The sequence below is a fragment of the Python bivittatus genome, unplaced genomic scaffold (genome assembly GCF_059951505.1).
Source record: "Python bivittatus isolate LINGU-HERP-01145 unplaced genomic scaffold, Pbiv_v1 ctg000700_np1212, whole genome shotgun sequence".
In the NCBI taxonomy this organism is placed as follows: domain Eukaryota; kingdom Metazoa; phylum Chordata; class Lepidosauria; order Squamata; family Pythonidae; genus Python; species Python bivittatus.
This window is the reverse complement of record NW_028277098.1, coordinates 3,669,464-3,694,608: the sequence shown is the minus strand read 5'-3', so window position 1 is coordinate 3,694,608 and position 25,145 is coordinate 3,669,464. Positions and strand designations below refer to the sequence as shown.

Sequence of the window (25,145 nt, the reverse complement as noted above, 5' to 3'; positions counted from 1 at the left end):
TCCTGTCCTGCAGTGTAGCCTTGCTCCAATAGGACTTTGGGAAGCAGCTGATTCAGCAAAAGTCATCTTTTACTTGCAAACAAGGTCATTATCTGCATAGCTTACTGTGTCTATTCTTTCCTTTCTATCCAATATTTGTTTTCTCTGCTAATCCAACTTGGAAATGGAATAAATTGTTCAATATATGTGTGTTCAGAAATACATCTACTTACAATATGCAGAGACTCCAGAGGAGTTTCTCAGTAAATCACACTGTCTCATGAGTTCTTATCTGAGATGGTAGATATTTAAGAGGACTGTGTAGCATTAGAAGTGATGGGAATTATAACAAATATATGGTTGACTCTGAAAATGAAATGTTAATATGCTAATACAATTAAGACTTCATACACCATTCAGAGGGCTGAATCAAGAAGATTATATATGCTGCCTATTTATAATCTTATTGTTCAATGTGTGCAATTAATATGCACCCATATTTTCAGTGAAGAGCTGCAGACTTTAAAGGGAAGAAACTAATTCTTATGATTCCAACCAATACAATACAATACAATACAATACAATATGGTTGTATTCTAGTTTACAATATGCAGAACCTCACACATGGGTGGGCAACCCACAAATCTGTGTTGCCAACTGCTACAAATGTGGTGATGACTTTCTGAGCACCCTGCCAATCAGCTGATTAGGGAACTGCCAGAAACAGTAGTATAGGAAAGGAAGATTTCCCAGGACAATAGTACTCTCCTGTTATTGCAGAGTGAAACAGGATGAAGCTTCTTGTGTGTGCTTATGTGGATATGCAATTCTCTTCTCACCAGCAGCTGATACACCTTCTGGGTGTGAAGAGATTGTATAAATATATATGGAGTGAACAGCAAAGAAATACCCATTTTGCTCAATGCATTTTGCTTCTTTCTACGTGTGCTATAGCTTAGGAGAAGTACTGTAACTGTAGAAAGCTATTGCACTGCTAAGGAAAAGGGTGGAAACTGCTACTGCAGGAGGTTCTTTACCATTCATCATATTCCATGGGAAATCAAACAACTTATCTGATAACTGCACAATCAAGAAGAGCAGATGTGCATAACTTCTGACCAAGGCAAACATAACTCAGCAGCTCTTTGGGGTTAATCTTCCTATTCTGACAGTCAATCATCAGAAAAAGTTTTCTAAGTGTATGACATGTCACCATATATAGATCATGACCTGAATTCATCCTGATGAGTTACAGTAAATTGAGGCATGAGGCATTACCATCTTCTCACTATGAAATGAGGAATGCAAACAGGCCAGCAAGATTTATTGCCCAGAAAAAAGCAGTAGGGAACTTCCATGAACGAAAAATAAATGTTTGGCAGAATGATCAAGGTGAATTTTCTCTGTTAAAAGACAGCATGTAAAACTGCAGGGAAATAAAAATATTCTACCTTTGAGTATTAAACCATTTAATTCTCAAACCACTCACATGCATAACATTTCTTTTATACAGTGTTAAAGAGGAAAAATGCATTTGTTTTAAAATACAAACAGAAGTTCAAGTATACATTTATAGAATTTTTCAGAATTCTAACCAAGTTGCTAACTTCTCATTCACATTTTAAAGCTGTTTGATAAGAGCTTTTTTGTTGCTAAACTGCTTTAAAGAAGTTTTGTACAAGCCTTTATCTTCATTGTCATATTTTATCTCCTTCTACCCACATCAAAAGGAACACCCACAAAATCATTACCTTCTTGCTTCCCTTTTATTCTCCCTCCATGTGCTTAAGGATCAGTGGGAGAATAGGAGTGTGCATGGGTTTGGAAAATGAGAAAAATAAATAAATCGGGCAGTTCTGCTACCAATCATTTGCAAACAGCTGGATCCCTTTTCAGCCTGCTGCAAAATAACACATTGTTCCTTGTAATTCAAAGCAATGAAACTACCAAAAAGAGCTATACAACAAGAAGTCTCAGTACTCCAACAGAAAAGTAAATATTATCCCTCTATTTCAGGTTCACAGAGTATGTCATATGGTGATTTTGTTTTAAAAAGGAAAGCAGAAACAAAACCCATCTGGCAGAGAGAGGGAAAAATGTATTTTAATATTAAGAGTGAACAAATATGGATATAACCCCCCCCCGCCCAATAACCTTGAACCACTCTTTCCTCAAATTCTTACAAATCCCACTAAAACCAGGGTCATAACCCCAGTGCTTCCTTTGGGAAAATTACCTAATATCTAAGATGTGCAATCCAACCATTCCATTGTTGCTCCCATTTGATGCGGCCAAAGGTACAGAATATCCCTACAATGTATGCAGTCAAGGTAGCAGGGCAACTAAACTCACGCTATCTAATACAGGCCCAGCTTTCAATCTGCCACCATGACTAGCCCTGCTCTCCCACCCCAATACAAGGTGAACTTATTTGAGGTAGGAATTCAGCAGAGATAATTCTAGGAAAGTTTAAAACTGACACTATTTCAATACAGTTTGATCCCATGGAAGTTCAGCCCATCTCAATGCTGCAGTTCTGTATACATTACAAACCTTTGAAGTGTCTGCTGCATTTTCTTATGGCTCTATAGCTTTCTAAAAACCATAGCTTGGTTTGATGCAGAAACACAGCCCATTGCAATAAGCAAAAACAATTTATCTTATTTCACAAGCAACCTTGCATGCCAACCTTCCACGTATTATATATCTGAATTAAAATGTGGGATGCAAACATAGCATTTTTCTTTCATAGTCTTGAGGGGTGCAGAAGTGCCAACAAAGAGGAGAGAACATACAATATTTTTGCCTCCTGCAGGAGGCACGATCACTACTAGGGCTGTCCAAAGTGTTAAAAAATGTTTTCACCATGTGCGCTAGTGCAAATAAAACACCTCTCTTTGAAAACTGTTCCCATTTGTCTGCATGTACAGATATATGTGCAGGCAACACTTTGTTGGGACTCGCAGTGAAGTGGTTGTGCATGCCCACAAACACAGAGACAGCTGGGGACAGCTTTGAAAGCAGCCATGCAAGCCTTACAAGCGATGCAGCTGCTAAAACACTTCAGGAGAGATGCCTTGTTTGTGCTAGCCTGGGCTGCAAAAGAACTCTTCTAACTGCTTTGCACCATGGTAATCAGTCCTATCCATTTTCCACCTAAGACAATTCTCCTGTATATAATAGGTAACAATATCCATAGAATTTAAAGTGCATGTGGGGAAAAGAAGGGAAATGAAGGAGTTAAAATAACATACTTAAAGTGCCACACTACATTTAAAAGCTGGCTTGCACGAAATGATAGCAAAAAAATTAAGTGTAATAATTAAATGGATTCTTGAAATAACCACAGACATCGCCTGTTGTCATACAAGTCAAGTGTACATGCTTTCTTTCTCTTTGTGTGTGCATGTGCTAAGCTGCTAGCATGCTCCCCAAAGATCTTAGTAGCTGGGGTTCACAGCAAGATCAGGGGTTGAAAGTTTCACTCACAAGGCATCTGGCCTTGCCCACTGAGCATGCTTCTTGTGCCTTGCTGCAGTGATTTTTTGTTGGTGTGCCTCCTTCTCAAAAGTTCAGTTTAATCACTCAGTTTACAGTCTGAAGCCTCATATGAGCACCCTCATCCTGGAAGCCCTGGCATGAATACTGTTGGGCATGAGAAGAAGAACTGGTATTTGTCATCAGCCACAAGGGGGAAAAAAAGGCAAAAATTTATTCTCAAATACTATAAAACATGCACTCTCCCCAAAGAACTGACAATCTTTCCATGGTCGATTTTATACTGTATATAAAACTAAAATGCCAAGATACCTGTAGATACTTAATTCAACATACTGAGATTTGAAGTCAAGGGAATAAAAATGCATAGTTCTTGAAAACCTATACTGGATATGCATGGTCAAGAGCTACGAACAAGGACGTAGTTATATATAAACCAAGTGTATAGAATAAATAGCACCAGAGAAAGAGGCACAGAAATCTCTGCTGAAATTGCACAGCATTCTCTTCCTGAGCAGACTACAGTTCCAATATCCAGTGGCTGCAAGAGGAACAACACTATTTTCAACGTTCTTTCAAGTTACATTTCCTAAGAGCAGCAGATGTCATTCAAAATAGACCACTGACACACAAGCCAGTACTGCCACTGCTCCCCAGTTATTCATAGTTAAAGAGATCAATTTCACTTTCCTCTATAACAGTCTCTCCCCTGTGTCATTGCTATTAAAGGGTGACTCTGTATGTATCAATGTCGAGAAAGAACATACATTTTATTACTATGGATTATGGGAGAAGAATAGCTAGAAGTCACTGGTCTGATGGCAACAGTATGACAGTTAAATCATTCACACACATGCACGTACACATATAAGCTAAATGTATCAGTTTTAAACCTAGAGAAAATACCTTTTTTATGATTCCCATACAGTATAAGTATCCATGAGTAGCCCTCATTTATCTGTTTCCTTGGGGCTTCTATAGGAGAACTTTCCACTCAGCCACCCTGTGCTTATCTATTCCCTTTGAAGACCTCTCCCATTGTTTTATCTTGATTGTCAGTTGTGATTATTACTGATTTAGCAAACAGCATGCCACATCCAAGTCTTATTCTAAAATTTACTTCTATTAATGTACAAAATTCTTTGTTTCCATTATCTCACAGAAAACATCATTGCTACCCACTGTAGTTGGTTCTAATATATGTAAATTTGAATCATCGTTCTTGAGATACTTAACTAATATTTTCTGAATACAAAGTAAAAGAGCATGATCTCCTTTGAGTCTGACTACAAGCAGATCTCTATACTTCCCTTAGCATTAATATAGAAGTGGTTTGCCATTGCCTTCTTTTGGGTTGTTTTTTCAACTTCCCAGTCTGGTCCACAGCTTTGGGAATCCCTGATAATCTCCCATCTAAGCACTAAGTGGATCCCTTTCAAAACTGATCCTGCTTAGCTCTTTCAAGATCTGCTAAAGTTGATTAGGTGCTGCCACAGGCTGAAAGGATGCTGATAATAAAGAGAAGTGCATTTGACGTCTTTCAATAAAGAAACAATGCTGTTGCCAGTAAACCTATTCACAAGCTCAGTTCAGACAAAGCAATGCAATTTTCACCTTGTTTAATTTGATGGCAGGAAGCCAACAGGAGAGGCTGCAAAATAAAATATATGGCAATTCTTCCTCAGCCTAATTTCCTAGCAGAATAAGGTAACACATACTTTCTCTTTCCGTCTTTAAACAGATTTGCCATATTATTTTAACCCAATCACCAATCACATAATTACATTCAAACACAGCTTAACAAAAGGAACTGTAGAGCTTCTTCATCAAACAAAGCAGACATTCTTCTAGCCTCTATTTCAGATACCTCATTAATCCAAAAGGCTGGGGACTTTCAACAAACAACATGGTGGTTCACATTTAGTTTCCCCACTTTTCTTTACTGAATGTTAATGCAATAAATAAAGGCAAGGCAGCTATTTTACATTATAGTCAGTGTGGTCCATTCAACCAATGCACACGTGCAAGAAGCACAACTTCTTATTGTAAAGACACTTAAAACAGTGGTTTTCAGACTCTTTTTTTTCAGGAACCCCTTTTGACACCAACTTGCTTGTCATCGACATGGGAGCTTCCCTCCCAATGAACTGTGAAGAGCAGAGATCCAGACTGGGAGCAGGACAGGGGAAAAGTCTAAAGCCCCTTGTTTCCCACAGTCTGGACTCAGACTATACCTCTCCAGTCTCCACACAGTCTTTTACCTTTACAGAATCTGGCAACTAATCAAAATATGAATAGTATCTGTTTGGGATAAAATTTATAAGTGCATAAAAGACAGCCTGGAGCATGTGGAATGCTGCACAACCCACATCAGCACTTGCCAGGTTTTTGAGCTCCACTCTTGCCCCATCCTATTAGAAACACACAGATTATATCCAAGACTCTCCTCTGGCCACACACTGAAAATAATGTTATTAGTGACAGCGTTTGAAAATTATCTCCCTCCAGTTATCTACTTGAGGGATTACTGCATTCCCTAACATGCAATTTAAAACGATAATGTATGAAAACACTAACGCTTTATATTGGCTACAACTGTGTGCAGCAATGCTGCATGCAGCTTGAGCGTGTGATTAAAGAACATGTATTGCCATCTATATTTCAATATAGATAGAAAAGTTCCCCTCCATCAATGCCACAGCAAAGGGAACAGAAGGTGCACCTGTATTCAGCATGCATCTGTCTTGACAAGGTTGCTTTTGCACACATAATTTCCAGTGAATGTGAATATGAGAATGCACTGAGATCTGGTACTGATGTTCAAAAGACCAGAGTAACTGGAGACATAAGAACCAATCCTATGCTGAGTCAGTTGGTCCACCTTGCCCAGTAAGGCAACTCTCCATGGTCTTAAGTATAGGTCATTTAGTATGGTCTTTCTGCTGGAGACTGACTGCAAGCAAAGCGTTTATGAAATATGAACCTGACATCTCAATATACAAGATTTTATCACTCTTACAGGAAAAGTAAGCATAACTGTGCTAGAATTAATCAGCCACAGAACCCACTCCCTTCTGCATTAAAAAAAAGTTTGCAGCATCTAGAGAAGGGAGAGAATTTCCAGTGTACTTTTAATATTCCTGAAGCAATTGTGCCTTCATTTTTAAAAAGAAAATTAAAAAGCATGAAAAATATCCACATTTCAGCTCAAACGATCTTATTTCATATATCTGTCTTTTGTGAAGAGAAATCTATTTTATTGTCAGAAATTAATTTTTTTCAAACTGAAAATTATCAAAAATCAAAATTATACAGCACCTTCTACCTTAAAATAGCAACTGTGGGATCAAGGGCAGATTACTTAAGGAAGCACATATTGAAAGAAGAATGTTTTACAAAAGTTACACTGCAAATTTAAATACTCTGATCATGTGAAATTTCTCAGCCTTTCATCAACAGATAGAAAATGGTAAGTTTCTGTCCCAGCAATCATTTGGTGGTATTACACTACATTAATTCTGGGGAAGAGACAAGTTCAGTACTAAAGACTCTTTTGTAATCAGTGCTAATTCTCTCACTTGGATCTAAATCAAAATCAAAATCACAGCAATAATTTACTAATAGTCAGACTAAGAACTCTTAGATTACATCTGCCTTCCAGGAGTTCTTATGGATTAAAATTGTACTGGTAGTTTACATGATATTAACTCTGATTTCTGCAAAAAGCATATTTTATGCCTACAAAACAAATGGTGTTAGCATTTCAATCACTAAATTAAAGCTCTTTTAGGTGCTAAATGAGGGATTACAGTTTCTCTGTTTCTCTTTGAACAGAAAATTTAGCACAGTCCAATCAGCATAAATGCAGGAATGATAGACCCAAAAATAAACTGCAGATTTCTAAATAGCACAGTTAGATGTATGCCTACATGAACATATGCCACAGAATGAAAAATTGATGCATTTCTCAGGGGTATGCAGAGAACATAGCTTATATCACTGGAATATAAGGTTCAGTTAAAATGTGAAATCAAATGAGGAAACCTAAATAGGTTAAATGTGCATAAAGCAACTCATTTTATCCAAGCAATAGCTTTTTTCTTACCCAGCTGCATCATTCTGCTAAGGTCATGAACAGTTTGATAAGTGCCGTATTCAGTATTTTTTGTACCAATTTCAATAAGGAAAGTTTAACTATTTGCAGTAGTAGAGGCAAAAAGAAGCAAATTAGGTTTTAATTCTTCCACTTGCTACTCAGAGCAGAACGGAGTGACTCTCACTGAAAGAACCCACAATTATTTACTTTCTCAGCCTCTTTACAACGGAGGGCAGGGGAGATTACACAGAAGCCTCTATTGTACTGCACTTAGAAATAGGGCCTAGCTAAACATGATATAGTAAATTAAATAAATAAATATAAATAAATAAATACAAGGAGGAGTAACTTGCTAAATGGAATCTCAGTTCTATCTGGTTTGTACGCTACAAGGACGAGATACAATTTTTTATATATATATATATTTATATATATATATATATGTGTGTGTGTGTGTGTGTGCACGCACGCGTGCACAGTGTGTGTGTGTGTGTAAATTATAGAATCAGGACTTGGGAAGCTGTGCAGGAATTGACTATGAATAACTCCTTTTTGTGGGGACAGCTGACCCAGTGACTTGCACAGGCTCTTGAAGAGTAAAACTCATTCATGCTAAAGAGAAAATTAAACCCAATTTTTGCAACTGGAGGCAATATCTGTGAGAAAAAGTACCTAATCTTAGAAATCAATGGCAACATTTTAAAACTGCATACAAAACTCTCCACAAAAATTATATGGAAGTAGTATTAAAACACCTGAATCTGGTTTTAAACAGCAGTATTGATATGAGTTGGCAACTTCTGGATATTTTGGCAATAAATATGCTACCAGACTTATTTGACAAAGAATAGGGGAAGATCAAGGACTAATGCCAGAATTACTTTAACTGGCTTTAGATTTTATGGCAATCGATGACCAGTGGTATCAAATGGGAAACACATTAATCTCTGTCTAATCAAAAAACTGATATTGAGAATAAACGAATTCCATACTGGTTCACATTCACTTGCAAATCTGAGTTTGCTTTCATTTCAGCATAAACCCAAATTCATTCCACTCAAGATTAATACATAAGGCAAAAGGTATTTTCAAACTCTGCTAGTGGTTTAAGCCACAGAAAAGTAATACCGGCAATAAAACCTGGAGGTCTACTAGTAGCTTTCATTCTCAGAACAATTCATCCAAACAAATGAAAAAAGTCTTGAACAATTAAGAAAAACAATACCATATGAGACAAGAATGGGATCAATCAACCCGCATGTCAAATCAAGACACAGCAAACCCTATATTCCTGGAGCAACAAGACATGTGATATTATGGGCTCATACAGACTTTTTAAAGAAAAGCACCTGCAGAAGAGATAAAAACATATCTATCATAATTTGAAGTGCAGAGGGAATGGCTTCACAGGAAAAAGGGAAGAGAAAGTGGAAGGCACTGGTTGAAAGTTTTAACAATGTGAGAATACCTTTATAAGGACCAAAGTACGTTCAGAAATGTATGTGTAAATACAAGCATACCAGAAAAATCCAGATGGCCACAATTTTTTAAAAAATTCTATCTATCACAATTCAGATGGGGCTTTGCTTTTTCCTTTATCTGGGTAATATGGCTGCAGGCTTCCCCAGGACAAGCAGGGACACGTTCTGACAGCACACCTGCTTTCCCTATACAGTATGTCCATCTTCATCACTCTTGGGAACCAAAATGGATCCCTGGTTTGATCATGAGAATTGTCTGAGTGCTTTATAGTTGGAATGTATCTTATTTGACAAAATAAAATGTAAATTCTGACTTCAAGTAAAGCAAGATTTTAATAAAGTGTCATTTAATTCAGGGCTGGTTTTTGTATTACTTTTTACAACTCCAGATGCTTTCAAAGAGTTTGTGTAAAGATATACAGGTAGTCCTTGACTTACAACAGCAATTGGGACCAGAATTTCTATTGCTAAGCAATGTAGTCATAAAATGCAACTGCACTGCTTAATGATGGCAATCCCTGCAATCCCAGTTGCCATTCTTAACCAAATCCCATAGTTGTTAGCCAAGGCAACTTCCTGCCGGTTTCCCACAACCAAGTCAGTGGGGAAGCCAACAGGAAGTTGCAAGTCTCAGGCGGCTCGCAAGCAGGCTGGCAGGGAGGTAAATGGCTGCTGCCAGATGGGGGCGGGCACAAGGGGGAGTACAAGGGTCTGGGGGGGCTTGGGGAGGGTTCGTGAAGGTGGGAGGCTCAGGGAGGGTGCGTGAGGGTTAGGGAGGACACACAGGTGGCTGACGTGGTGCAAGCACAGAGGGGCTAGGGGAGGGTGTGCAGATGGGGGAGACTTACCCCAGTGACTTGCAACCTTCCCTGCCAGCTTCCCCATTGACTTTCTGGGGAAACTGGCAGGGAAGGTAGCAAATGGCAATCACATGATCACGGGGTGTTGCAACCAACCAGTGTTGTAAGTGCGACTGGTTGCTAAGCGGCCAGATCATGATCATGTGACTGTGGGGATGCTGGGATGGCTGGAACTCCAAGGACCAATCATAACCACCATTTGTTCAGCGCTGTCATAGCTTTGAATGGACGCTGAACAAATGGTCGTAAATTGAGGGTCACCTGCATATGGAAAGAATGACATAAATGACAACTAGTGGCATAAATAAATAAGTTTTCCATAAGGTCATGCATGCAGAATATAGGACGATATATAGCACACAATCTTAGAATATTAAGCATATTTTTGTTCCTCTGGTTGTGATATTCTACATGGTTCTAAACCTAATACAGCAATCTGTTTTATATAGTAACTTTTCCTGTAACTGATATACAGAATTCCATACCACAAGATGCAGAAATAGACATTAACTTAGACTAATTAAAAAAGGATTAGGCAAATTCAAAGGAATATGTCTGCCAATACGTACCTATTTGCAAATACTCCTCAGTAAAACCTGACCCTGCATACACAGAGGCAGCATATCTTCATATCACAGGTGCTAAAAGTTAAACGGCAAAGAAGGATTATCGCCTTGATAAAAGGTGCCATACAGCCTTGTGTCTTGTTTAGGGCATTCCCCAAAACATCTGCTTGCTACTGCAAGAAACAGCATGCTGAACTATCAAAACCTTTTGCCTGATCCAACAAGGCTCAAGTTTATATTCCTGGAAAAATGGGCCTTCAGTATTCAGTCTGTCTTTCCTTAATTGGCTTGCAGTCACATATATGATACCTGTCCACCTCCAACTAGGCATTTGTTATTCAGCCTTCTTTTGCGAACTCAGTCCCTGAAAATGGTATCTATTGGCCATAGAAACGGAAGTATCAGATTTCACTTGCTCAAAATATTTATGTCAAAGAAAATATACCCTTCAAAATTCTGGAGTACAGAACTTACAATAAAAATGGTAGAGATAGTTTACTGTCTACTAAGAAATAAAAAAATCATGCTATGTTTAATTTTAAGTCCTCCTCTCAAAGACCAATGTTTTGCAAATGTTTACAAATAATCTAGCTGTTCTCTTAAAAGAGCTAATAATGTTGACAATATAAACATAATATTAGATAATGTATAGTTAAACCTAATCTGCATATTGTCAAAACTATGCAAAATCTCATCCTTTCAACCAGAAGAGAATCCTTTAGGTCTAAATATATATTACTGGCTCTCCCCCAACAGACATCAACTACAGTTCTATATAAAGTATCTGATCCTTTAACAGTCCAGGACTGCAAAACTCCAGAAAACAATTTATGAGATTCATTAAAAAAAGTGGCATTAGCAGCAATTTCCAATAAGATTAGAATTTAATTCATTCACATTCAATTCACTCCAGCTATTTTCTGCTCAGTATGTAAAATTCTGATACATTTCCAGATCTTAGACTAATAAATAGATTAGTACTTGTATTAATAAGTAGATTACTTACACCAATCTGAAATTTTCAATCAGAAACCCACAGCTTTCTGTCATTCCCAATTATAATCACCAAAACTTCCAAATACCACTTTTCAAGCTCATTCAAATATGTTTTTTAAAACTGAATCATCAAGCAGCCAAAAGAGGATTTTCTGGAGCAATTCTGTGTCAAATCATGGAGAAGCTTTTTTAAAAAAAATTAAGGAGTAAGTAAAGCTTAGTGGAATATACAATTCACTTCAGTTTAGAAGAACTAGACATTAAAAAATTGAACATACCAGAAGTAAAACCATAAAACCTAAAATTCTTGCGAAAAATATTTTCAAATTCAGAGATCAATCTCTCTTCTGACAAAGAATCCTGTATTATTAAAAAAAAAAAAAAAAAGGCTTACTTATCACCAACTTTTTCTCACACTGAAAACAACAATGCTGCATCCTGAACTCATGTGGAACTCTGAGTATAAGCTGAAGTCTCACACGCATTTGGAAAAAGCATCTCTCATTCTCTAGGAACAAAGCAATGCTATTGATCAGGGGTTTTTTCCTGCTTTTTTGTTCTACATGTTTACTTGTTTGCACTAGCTATTTAAAGGCAAATCAGGCAATTCAGACATGGAGTGCAATGATGTGGATAAGAATTATATTAATTTCACTCTATTGCTTTTGATAAGATTAATGCATAGCAGCAGACAGAGGAAGATAATGGCGATATTTCACATTTGAAGGTTCGTTTTGCAAGTGCAGGGTGATGAAACCTATCCTTTCCTTCCAATGCTCTGTCATTCTTTGAAAGAGAAGAGGTAAATGTAAGTCCCAAGTCCCATTAAAAAATGAAATAAATTATCCACCACAAGCAAATTCTTTTGAAGTTGGGCATTAGGTAATGAGGTATAATATTAAAGAGTTTTACTTCACTTCCCCTTTGAGTCACAGTTGAAATCAGTTTAACACAGGTGAAAATGTCCAGATGCACTGCATAAAAAAATAGGTTACCAACACATCTACACTACATAATCCAGAGAATAATCCTTTGGCTGAAATGGCAATATAGCCAATGCCTAATGTCTCCAACAATAATGTCCAGAAGCTCATTACCAGACTTGCCTTTAAAGTTACAGCACCGAATACAAAAAGTTCAGTATAAGCAAATGTTTCATTGCTGAAGAAACAGTTAAGTATCACCACAGGTTTGTTTTTCAATTCTGTCCAATGCAAACACTTTTATTTGCCGCTTTCTTTCAAACACTACTAGCATCCATAAAAATGAATACTTTCCATTTTGCTACACAAAACATAATACATCTGAAACCAATTTAAGCACGAAACAAGCCTTGCAAATATTATGCCCCATCAGCTCATACATATTTGTATAAATAACACATAACTCAGAATAAAAAAAGAACAAATCTAAATGTCAAGATAGAATATGGGGGAAGAGTAAAATCTCAAGATAGAATCCAGGAGTGCAACAGAGCGTTCTTTCAGCTCCAGCCCATCAATACCATGGGTTTCCACATAAATGGTCAAATAAAGTTCGATTCTTTCCTAAAGTGGCCCACTGCTCATTCTAGGAATCATATACTATCACTCGGCAGGGACAGAAGAACAATTGTCAATAGATGCAAAGTCCTAACATTTGGCATGATTTGGATTATACAAATCGTAGCAACCAGCATATATTCAATTAAAATGTATACTCTGAATGCTTTTTTTCCTGCAAGATTTCTAACTGTTTACAGGGTATCAGGATCTTCAGGAACATAAGAAAACCCAAACTTCCTTCCAGCTTCCCCAGTAATAGTGGAAACTATATATTTACAGGGATTTCTTATTTATGCTACAAATGTACTCTCTGAATAAAGTCACAAAGCTCAGGGCACTCTGGTAGCTCTTATATTTTGTGAAGCCACAGATCAAGATAATCTTTTGCATGTACACATACGGGCACCTTCCCTCACACAAACAAAATATTGAACCCTGGTCTCATTTGATACCATGGTTGCATTCAGAGGTAATACTGAACTATAGTTTAGTACAGTTATTGTAAGAACCTTCAATAAGCCTTGGTCTTGCAAATTCCAACTTCCACACTTCCTTTCAGTTAACCAGTTTAGAATATTATTTGAACATTAATCTGCAGTTAACCATAATTATGGTCTGTTGAAATAAACCACCTTCACAAGCTGTGATGTTTGTTTGCTTCAATAAATTATATCTAAGGTTCACATTTGTCTGGGTCCAGCGATCAAAATAAACTGTGTTTGCTATAAAAGGAAGTAAAAGTTTCCAAATTCCTCATGGTGTATTGAAAGAAGGGACTGGGAAGACTGTTGGCTCAAGACTCTTACAGGCTTGTTCTCGTAATGTAGCCTTCTGTATGAACAAGCTTAATAGACAACTAAAAACTACAAACCCCAGTTCAAGATGAAGTATGGGCAAGAATATTGGCTCCTTCGCATGCAAGTAAAAATGATGTTTTTCTATGGCTGTAACTAAAAGCACATTTCACAAGCTTTTTTCTTTTTCTTTTAAAATGAAGCCTAGACTAAGATGCAAGAAATGCTCAATGATTCTGGCCAGGCTAAATAAAGAAGAGTCTACCAACAAGCAGGTAATGACTGATGACACAATCCTGGATTAGTTGGCCACTCCTCTGTTCACAGTATCAATCCAAAAAGAACTCACAGCTCTATAAATGCCACATTCAACAATCCACTACAACTCTTTGCCCCCTTTAACGTATGTGGATTTTTGTTGCATTCTGCTTTGGAGGAAACTCTTATATAGAAATGCTACACTGGCATCAATTCAGCAAAGAAATATTCCCATTATAATTATATATATATCATACTTGTAGATAAATAAATGTATGCCTTACAAGTTTGGTAACATTTTTAAAATTCTATTCTTAAATGCTTAAAAACTTTGTTATAAACTAACTAGAAATATTTTCCAATGCTCTTTAATGTAAATTGTCTCTTTTTGGTAGATTTGAAAATTATGATTAAAGCAGCATAGATATAGATAGATATATATATTCACATCTATTATCCTCCCTACTTCATTCAGAATGAAAGTGTGTGTGCATGTGTGTTTGGGAGAATCTTGTCAAACCTTTAAACATGTATGAGTTGACCTTTTCAATGAGTTTTGTTTTTTGCCATGATCACAAAGAAAAATCACTGGTTGCTTTATCATGAATTGGGGAATGGAATGAATTCCTCAGTTAACATAAAAAAGAAATATGTGTATTGGGAGGAAGGGGGAGAGCATCAAACAATTTTCATTCTTCCTGCCAACATAAATAGTTTCATTTTTAGAAGCAAGAAACATGTGGAATAAGAAGGCAAGATTGGCCGAATATTAATACTGCATAAATCTAAGCATGTTTACCAACAGCCTATTTCTTCCTTTACCATTATCATTCCTCTCTCCACCCATTTCATGCCTCCACCATATCTCAGCTTCCTCCTATAATTTTTGCTTCGGTCATTTTAGCTCCATATAATCTATAATATTAGCATTATGCCAACTCTTTACTTTTATTCTACATCATTGCTACTAAATACCAATGCATAACTTATTTTGCAAATCTTAGACACTTTTTTGAAATATTTGCTGTCCTGCACATGTACCCTTTCAGTTACAAACAGAATATTAAGGAACATGAAATGCATATTTCCTGGATTGGGGGGGGAAGAGAGAGAGAGAGCTCCCCAATTTCATATGTGAAATATTATAGAGGTGTAAAGGAAGAGTTTTCATTGCTTACAGGAAATGGGAGCTTTGATCCTACTGAATTGTAGGAGCCTTTTTTTTTTTTGCATGTTTTTCATATAAAAATACCAAACAGGGAGACACAGACAAACCATGATTTCTTCCCCCACTGAGATCCATCTATTTTGATATACAAATATTGCTGTTTCATTAGATCAAGTGCACGGGAGGCAAAGGATGACCTTTGGAGAAAAGCCACTGTTTTAAAAATTCATCATAACTAGAAATCTACTTTTCAGTTTTTGCAGCACACATTGAATAAGCAAGAATTGTGACGTGTTCTGCACTACCCATATTTCACAACTGAAAATATCACTCAAACCGGCAGAGCCTCACAGTCACTGCCTTCTTTTTCAGTAGCTTAATTACTTAAATATTGTGTCATTTTTAAAATACTGCTCAAAAAGTTGCTAGCCTTATAACAAACAGGCAAGGCCACACATGTTGAAATGGCAAGCCCCCTCCCCCCAATAAAAGCCCTTAAGTAATGGGTCAATTTTTTAAAAGACACATCAAAACAAAATGAGATAAAATATGCTCAGGCATGGTTGGTTATACTACAACAGCCATTCTTCTCAAAAAAGAATTACCTGGGAGATGAGAGTGGGGCACAAAAGAACAAGAACCAATTCCTGACCCCATGTATCTTACGGAGGTATAACAATTTTGATAAATACAGATGCTGATGCTCTGCATACACCATAGCTAGATCTCTGCAGCCCATAGGACTACAGGATCTGTTGCTAAGAAATGAGAAAAATCTATTTCTCCTTGTTCACTACTGAATACTTTTTTTAAAAAAAAAGCCCACCCCTCCGAAGTTGTTAATCCCTGAATCAGAGGTTAGTTGACTCAGTTTTTGTTTTCTCCTTTCCAAGGAGATGGAGAAAAATGAGGGAAACTATAAGCACTTTGTTACAGTATCTTTTCTGTTTCGGCAACCTCTCAGGAGTGTTTGTCCAGTGGCAACATTGCACAACCAACTACAGGAGCTCGCCATCCCAGTGGGGTTTGCTTATCCTACAGAAGATCCCCCAGCCACTGGGCATTTGGTCTCAATCTGGCCCAGTAGTTGATACAGATCCCTGCGCAGTTTCCCCAGCCAGACCAGCTTCTTCCCGAAGAGGAGACTCCTCCTCAGCTTGCCCTCTGGATGTAACAGTGGTCTCAGGAGAGATGCTGTGTGACCCCTCCAGAGGCATGCAGCCAGGGTGATTCTTACGAAAGTGCTGGTTGAGGATAGCCTGGAAGGGGAAGCTCTTCCCACAGACATGGCAGTGAAAGGGCTTGTTTCCTGTATGTTTCCGGATATGATACTCCAGCTGATCCTTGCGGGTATACTTTTTGCCACACATCCGGCAAACAAAAGGTGTGATGCCCATGTGAAGCCGCATGTGCCTGTCCAGACTACCCTTCTGGTTAAACGATTTGGCACAGTAGATACAAGTGAGACGTGGGTTGTAACGAAACCATCGCTCAGATACTTCCTGTTCACGGAGATATTCCACATAGCCACTTACTCCAACAATAGCTGACTCCTCCACCTAGAGCAGAAACATTACGAAGAAAAAACAAAACATAGCTAGTTATGATGATGGACCTTAAAAAAAGTGCTTAGACATCTTTATGGCTGATCAGCAACATCCAGATTTAGAAGCGTTATTTCTCAGAGTATTAAAGACTAAGACAAAACAACACAGATTGTTATGTTCATGCCTTGTATGAAACTTCCTGGAATTATATGATGATCACTGTAAAAAACAAGATATAGAGCTAGATGGTTTGACTAGCATGAATGTTATTGTACCTTGGAAAGTTTTAAATTTTAATACTATACATGTCGTTTAAAAAATGCATATAAAGAATTTTTTAAAATTTTAACTGTGTTCTTTGTAGGCTTGTCTTTAAAGTCTCCCACTTAAGCAAACAAAGCAACCCCAGCAAATCTTTTTGAGCAAGGAGGGAAAAGTGTTTTATAGTCTATAAGAGCCTTGCATATTAACCAAATGTTCAGTTTGATTATAAGGCTCACAACAATGTGGGACTGCCATGTTTCACTGAACTGTCCTGCGTTTATCATCTAAATCCCTAAGATGAAATAAAAACATTTTCGGTATCCAGATGCAAAGGGTTTTCTTGTGACTGTGGGATGACTACGGTTAAATTCCTAAGATGTAATGCCTATGTTATACTTTTGCTTTAATATGTTTCTATATCCATCCTGAGCGGTCAGGGTTAGGGGATAAGATAAAACTCTGAAACATATAAAGGTTTTATTTTTTAAAGATGTAAACTTCCAGATACATTAGTAGAAGTCTGCTTGTAGTTCACTGATTAAAAGTGTTTAGGTACATATAAAAAATCAGTTTCTTCACATTCCTTCTCAAAACTCATTTGACCTATCTTCTGAAGTACTCATACCCTATTAAAATTAATAACAGAACATTTCTCTCTTCCATTCTGGATCAGCCCTTCCAACTCTCCCTCACTCCACACTCCCAACACACAATATCCATTTTTAAATTGTTCATTCTCCCAAACATATAGACACTTTCCCTCTTTTCTCCATTTCCCTTTCATTTGCTTATCCTGCCACCTTCTCCAATCCTTCTTGTTGCTCTCCACAAATTTCTACTTTTGGCCCAATGACTCTTCTTCCTACTTATACCCTATTCAATTGTGCCATTTCTTGCTTCACTATATTGAATTACCTCCATTCTTTGTTTTATTACATCTCTAACCCACCATAAAAGACAGTAGCAACAGCAGAAATGTGTGTGTTTGCAAGTGTTTGTGTATTATGCACACATTGCAGTAATCTATGGGTTGGCAGATAGTTGTATTTTGACTTCCCAGTCTAGGACTGAGAAAATGACTGGCCCAAAGTCACTCAGCTGAGCTTCCATACCTAAGAAAGGGCTAGAAACTGGGTCTTCTCACTCCTAATCCAGCTTCTTAATACTGGCTTACACACATACACACACACAAAACAACAACACAAACACACACCAACTGAAAAATGCCTCTCTGTAGCTACTCCTATGAATCATCATCATCATGATTATCATCGCAGGGCTCAGCAAGTGATACCTACCTGGGAACTGGGCTGCTTAGGTTCATCTATCCGCCATGGAGATTCACTTTTTGACCTGTACCGATCATTTACAGTAACCACACTACCTGAAGGGCTAAATCTGTAGATAGAAAATGAGATTAATAGCTATTTGTGCAATATAAAAGGCTTTGAAGAAAAAGATGAGAACAATGGAAATTCTGCTTCGTCAATAACTGATAACATGGAGAACGGGTTAGACAAAATATAAAACAAATGGAAATAAATTAACAAAACCCCAAAACTATAAAAGAATAGCAGAAGATTTATAAAGCAATTTAATTTCCCAAGCCAAGAAATAAATCAGTATAAGAAAAGATGATAACTTTGCCTCATGCAAATTTGTCAAAACAGAAACATGAGATTTATTTATTATTTGTATGCTGCCTGCATCTGAGGTACTAAGAAAAAACTAGTGTTTTTACAGACTGCTTTACCAATCCTGCTGATGCAAACTTCACCTTTTACAAGTAATAACTTATCTTATCTTCCAAAAACAGTTGCAGAAGTAGTTAAACAAAAAAACTTAGCAATAAACATAACAAAAGCATGTCTGATACACAAAACACAGATGCCACCTCCTGTTCAGGAGAAGGCAAGGGTACTTCTTCAATATTATTATTAGGGTTGAAGTAAGAACCTTCTATAAACAAAAAGGCTTAATTCAGACTGTACACTAAACTACTCTTAAGAATGCTTAACTACGGTGACTATAAAATTATGTTTTAATAAATCTAGCTTAGTTTTACAAATCAAGGCTTGCAGTAACTATTGGCTGATGTAATATGTGAACTGGCAAATCAGTTATAGCCATTGCTCCAGAGGCTGCTATCCTTAGGTATGGGAGTGCCGAGCAAAAAATAAAACAAACCTGCCCAAACAAAACAAAAACAGAAAATATTTTTGAAGAGCTCATATGAAAGAAAGGGTTCCAGTTTAGTCAGAAGAAGCTAGAGACTGGAGATTTTCCTGGCGATGATTCCCAAGCAAGTAATTCTCTGTCTTTAGGTAGGCAACAATCCTGCACATCTTTCAAAAGCATCATGCAATTTTTTTGGCTATAACTAAAGTTTGAGGTTTTTTTAAAGATAATAAATATTTTTCATTTATTCAGATTTATTTTGGATATATTAAAACTAGTATTTAAGTCCCAAGCAGAGGGCAGATTATAAAATTATTAAAACGATAAAATGGAAACAAAAATTAGTTTTAGACCAAATCAGGTAGTCCCTGGGTTAAGAACGCCCAGTTTACGGATGACCCATAGTTAAGAATGGAACCTACGGTAGCAAAATCTGAGCTAAAAACACAATGATTCGAGTTAAATACACAATGGTTCGAGTTCATTTCAGAATACTACTTATATAGTTTTATATAATATTGTTCTGGCTCATAGACAAATTCGACTTAAGGACAGACCTTGGGAACGGAACTCGTTCTTAAACTGGGGACTACCTGTACAGCACGGCAATAAATAATTGTTGGTGCTAGAAAGCCAGAGAAGAAGCCAGTGTGATGTGGTAGTTAAGATGTCAGACTAGGAGCTAGAAGACCCAAGTTCAAGTCCAGGCTCAGCCACAGAAGTTTGCTGGATGATTTTAGACCAGTCACCTAACCTACAGGGTTGCTGTTGTGAGAAAAATAGGAGGCAGCAATGCTATGTATGCTATCTTGAATTATTGAATGGAAGGTAGGATAGAAATCAATAAATTAAATAAATAACAATAAAGCTAGAGATATACTAACCTGCGTTTATAAGATGTCATTCTTGTATTATAGAAAAAATTCCTGAGAACAGTTACTTGATTTCTCACTGAACATTAGGACTTCCTTCATTTTTTCAAAACTGCTAATATTCACTGTTCCTGGAGAAGACCAACTTATATCTCATTTATTCAATAACAATATCTAGAGAATCCACTGAATAAAGTTCAGCCAGAGGCAAATTAAGTCTACTTAAAAAGCCCTGTAAATTTTCTTTTTAGAAGATGAACTCTCACTACCATACTCTAATGGGCTCTTCGTCCAGCTCACAACTTTTTCACTTTCTAAAGTTAATCTGCAGACTGCACCCTGTCAGCCTTTTTTACATGGTCTGTTCCACTCTGTTTTTAGATCATGAGTTTTACACTGCAGGAATCATGCTTGAGGTATTTTAACATTCTCTACAATGTCTTTGACACTCTGTGAGTGCATTAGTATTAAAAAGCAACAATAAAGTTCAGTCTTACCTGTCTGTTTCAGTGCTGGTTGGCCTGGCCACTTTTGTTCCTGATGAGCCCAAACTGTAATTTTCCTGTCCCACTGATCCATGGCCTGTTGTATCAATCACCATGGCAGTGACCTCCTCAGCACTGCTCCCATCTTCTCCAGATGGCTGATTCTCTGTCCCTAGCCACTCCTCCAAGTTTTCTGTTTTGATTCGTACTGCTCCAAGGACTTTAACATCATCATCACCCTGCCCACCATGGTCTGCCACTCCTGTCTCCACATACCATTGACCTGCCCTATTAATCCTCAGTATGGGTTCCCGGCTCTCTACATCTGAACTCTGTTCAATTATCTGAGGACTTGTAGACTCCTCAGGAGGACTAAGTTCCCGAATGTCCAGAACTGTGCTAACCTGGCCCATACGGCTTCCTTTTGGAGTGCTATGATGAGGACTCAGAGACCGATTTAGAGATGGGGAAGTCCGATGAGATTCGGGAGGCCTTTCTTGATGCTTTGTTCTTGTTTGGCTCAATTCCATTTCAACTTCAGCCACATTAATTTTGAAATGAATTCCTTCCAGGATTTGTGTACATTTGTCTATAATATGTTGCATTTGTAGGAAACTGGCTGCTGTCAAGTAACTTATTATATCGGCGAGCTGGAGGCATATTCTCCCAGTGTAGCAAAAAGAAAGGAGCTGCTCAAACACGGTGGGGTTCTTGATAACAGAGATGGAGACTGTGCTCATTTCATTGAGTGACATATGATCTCGAAAATAAGGTGAGCTAGCAGCCAGCACTACCTTGTGGGCCCTAAAGGCTTGGCCTTGCACATTGACCACAATGTCACACAGCCGGCCCTGCATACGAAGCTGGTTAAGATGGCTCAAAACAGAATTGCTGAAATCAGGAATCTCCAACTGAATGTTTCCACTTTTCTCCATGACGGCTCCAGTTGCAGGTGGAGCAACCCTAACGATGGAAAAATACATTACTGAATTAGAAAGAGCTTCTCCATTTCTTCTACTGCATGACATTTTTTAAAAAAATAAATTTTCACATGATCAGTTTGCATGTGATTTCTGTGAATATAACACACAAAAGATTAAAATGCTACTTCCTTATTAAAACAACTATGTAGAAAAAATACAGAATGTTTCCAACTGAGTAGTAAATTATCTTTCTTTTTTAAATATTCCCCTTAACAACATTGCCATTGCTCAACATTTCAAGTGTAATTATGTTAGCTAACTAACAAAGATTATGTTATTTATTTCATGAATTATGCTGGGACTTTCATCTATTCTTCCAGTAATTGGTGGGCAGATATGAATAAATGTTTTACAGCCTTCTGAAGGGTAGTGAAATAAAGCTATCCAAATCCTTTGGCCTAACTTACAATGTGCTTAATGAAAATGGTACAATGTATGTATTCTTTTTATATGTAGGATCTGACTTCTGCCATCTTTCCTGATAATCATAGCTCAAAATAAGATGAAAAACCCATAAAAGGTTTTAGGGCTAAAATACACAATTTTGTTCATAATGCTGATGAAGGGGCCTTTCCAATCTGTGCTGTGCTGTAAGGCATCTAAGCAAGGACCCAAGGTGTTTAAGCTTCGATGTAGCAAAACAGTAATTCTTATTCATCATAAAGTCATTGTGGGCAGTCGTGGTAAGTCACACTCTAATACACATAGAAATTGACACTAATAGTTAGCATTCACTGAAAATAAAATTATATGTATTTCATATTGAAGAACAATAAAAAAAAACCTCTTGTGGTAAACTCTGTACCCAGCTTGTATTAGTCAAGGTCATAATTAACACAAGAATGGTATGTGTGTGCCTGCACTCAATATGTTTTTCAAAGTTATATAGTAACATCACTCATAAAAAACTATCTTTCATATGCAAATAGTTGTCTTTAGTTTCCTCCCAGGTAATGATACTCCTGCTAGTTATACTAATTCAGAAAAAAAAAAAAAGTCAGAAGACATCAGAATGGGTTTAATAATAATGCAAAGATGTATGGCTATGGAAACAGCTTATTCTGACAAAGCATTATAGATATATCAACATGCTAGAGGAGGATAAGGCTTAAGAATTGGGGGGTTAGATAAGAACTCTTATTTGCTACCTTCAAAACAAGATGCAGTGTGTTGTACCTTATTTATTGTGTGCACTGTAATGATGATCAGTAATCCTATATTTTTCAGACAAGAAATTCACTTTAAGTCTCCTTAGATTCACTCTTAATTATTTACTTAATGTATGTACATTTTCTTTCCAATATTTCTTCTGCAATGAACAGACACTGTTGGAACTCATGTACTTTCAGTCATGGCAAAAGAGGGGGATTTGGTATGCTCAACTTGTGATAAAAGGGAAAGAAAACATCAGATATTACATTCCGTTTTCTATGCAATTATTAGCAACAAAATGCTGGTACCATTCATCTTAGATTGGTGTCCAGTTCTGAATCTGAACCTCTTAATTATCTGAGTGACAGAGGATACTCAGTATTCACTTTGAATTACGTTGCCTTACTATAAGGTTCAGAAATTATGACATAGTATCCCATAATTTGAAGTTAATTTTATGAACATGAACTTTCAGACTTATACAGAATTAAAGGAGCCTGACAGATGCTTTAGAAGTCTTTATTGCTATTACAAAAGGAACATTCATTTGCTGTATTTTATTGTACTAGTCTATTGCAGGGACACAACAGTGAACACTTTTAGGATTACTACTAATAAAAAAGGTAAAATAAGTAAACTTCAATCAATCTAAAAGGCAGATAGATGTTAACAGTAATTCTATGCAGACTGCTATGCACAATTTGTAGAAACACACAATGAAAATTTTCTAGCTAACAAGATGTGTAAACAGCTTATGAATCCATAGTACAAATCCTAAGCAAAGGCTCCTAAAACATACAGAATAGCGTTTCCATGTTGCTCTGTGTCTACAATCTACAAAACCTCACTAGATCAAATTTGTTACAAAAATAGACAATCTTTTCTTTAAAAAATATAACCTTTTTGTCACGATATAAGAGAAGTTATAAAGCATATTATTTATTTGGCTTTCTAATTTTAGAAGGTTAGTTTAAATATATATCAGAATTCAAAATTTAAAAAAAGGAAAATGTGAAATTAAAACGCTTTCATCTGATCTTTCTTTTCCTCAGTGAGACCTGCTCCCATATCCTGATTCCAGACCAGAACTATGTTCAGACTCCAACAATAAGACAAACCCAAGTGAAACAACAGAATTCCATCCAGTCTAGCTTCAACTGTGGCTAATCAGATGCTTTAATTAAGGCAATAAGGCTGATGCTACAGTTACTATTCAACAGTACACTATAGTATTTACACTATTTCTACATCAGTTGAAATTGATAAATTTCTCTATGAACATTACCCTCATAAATCCATTTAAGCTAACTTTATATCTCATAGCAATTAATTCCATATATCAATTTATTTACACACAGAATTATTGTTCTGGCTTGCCTTAAACCTACTGCTAATCTGTAACTTTGGTTGGCTCTATGTTAAACGGAAAAAATAATTTCCAACATTCCAAGTAACTGGAGAAGTAAACTTCTCAGCTTTTTCAAGAGAAGTCAGATCACTTTCTCCTCACCACACTTAATTTTTATGAAGTTCTATAACATCTCTCTTCACAAACAACGATACATACAGACTTGAGTAAACTGTGCTGAATTCATTTTGGAGTATTTCCAAAGAGGCATGCAGACGACAAGATTACAAGATAGCGTTTAATCCTCCTTCCAACTTTCTGCTTCCTAAATCTCTCTCACCACAAATATACCCAACTCCTTTCTTAGAACCAAATACTCCAAAACCCTGAACAAATTACAGCCTAACAAAATACTTTGTACATTAGCAAAAGTAGCTAAGAGGACAGTTAATTAAAATAACAAAATTGAGGGAAGAATGTATGGATGAACCAAAAGGAGAGTACAGTAACTGCAAATTGACAGACTTCACCTGATTTGGGGGAAGGTGCAAAAGATTAAGGAAGAAGACACGCAACCTTGTACACAGAAATATCTTTTAGGAGGAGCAAACTCCGTTGCTAAGAAACAGGAGGGGAGAAGTGAGGCTAGAAATTCGGGGGGCATGCAGAATCCACACCTTCCTTTTAGAAGGCACCCCAAAATGACTGTCCTCGAGTGCGCCTGAGTGGGGGGGAAGAAATGAGAGATAACAACTCTCCCAAGCTCCTTCCCTTTCCCGAGGGGACCGAAATACATCGCCTACGTACCTCCAAGGGGGGGTGGGACGAGCCCGAACACCCTTCCGGAAGCGAACCCCCCAGAAGAGAAACGCCCCGGAAGTGCATATCCCCTCTTCGTCTCCGTTGATTGACTTGATTTCCCCCCAGCTCCCCTGAAACAATCTTAGCGTCAGGTAGCCACACCCACAGGAATGAGCCCACCACGGAGAGGGTGGAACCTGCGCCTCGCGGACTGCCTGGGTACTTGTGGCGCTGAAGGGGGAGGGGGGACTACTGTGGGTAGGAGTCATTTTTTC

General features: G+C 37.3%; 1 protein-coding gene across 1 annotated transcript; it reads right to left on the bottom strand.

Moving 5' to 3' along the window:
• Nucleotides 1–87: 87 nt before the first annotated feature.
• On the bottom strand, nucleotides 88–25,141 carry ZBTB37 (zinc finger and BTB domain containing 37). The gene is made up of 4 exons (XM_007425147.3): nucleotides 24,877–25,141; nucleotides 20,599–21,549; nucleotides 18,350–18,449; nucleotides 88–16,799 (listed from the first exon to the last, which is right to left on the bottom strand). Exons 1-4 carry the CDS (start codon nucleotides 25,137–25,139, stop codon nucleotides 16,311–16,313), a joined length of 1,803 nt encoding a protein of 600 aa, XP_007425209.2. The 5' UTR covers nucleotides 25,140–25,141; the 3' UTR covers nucleotides 88–16,310.
• Between the last annotated feature and the right edge of the window lie 4 nt (nucleotides 25,142–25,145).

Bases quoted from the DNA above. Each gene is read 5' to 3' on its own strand.
- ZBTB37 (XM_007425147.3), bottom strand. From the start codon at position 25,139: ATGACTCCTACCCACAGTAGTCCCCCCTCCCCCTTCAGCGCCACAAGT. The intron at 21,550-24,876 runs GTACGTAGGCGA...TTCCATCGTTAG, and splicing joins CGTCCCACCCCCCCTTGGAG to GGTTGCTCCACCTGCAACTG. The intron at 16,800-18,349 runs GTAGGTATCACT...TTTCTGCTCTAG, and splicing joins CTAAGCAGCCCAGTTCCCAG to GTGGAGGAGTCAGCTATTGT.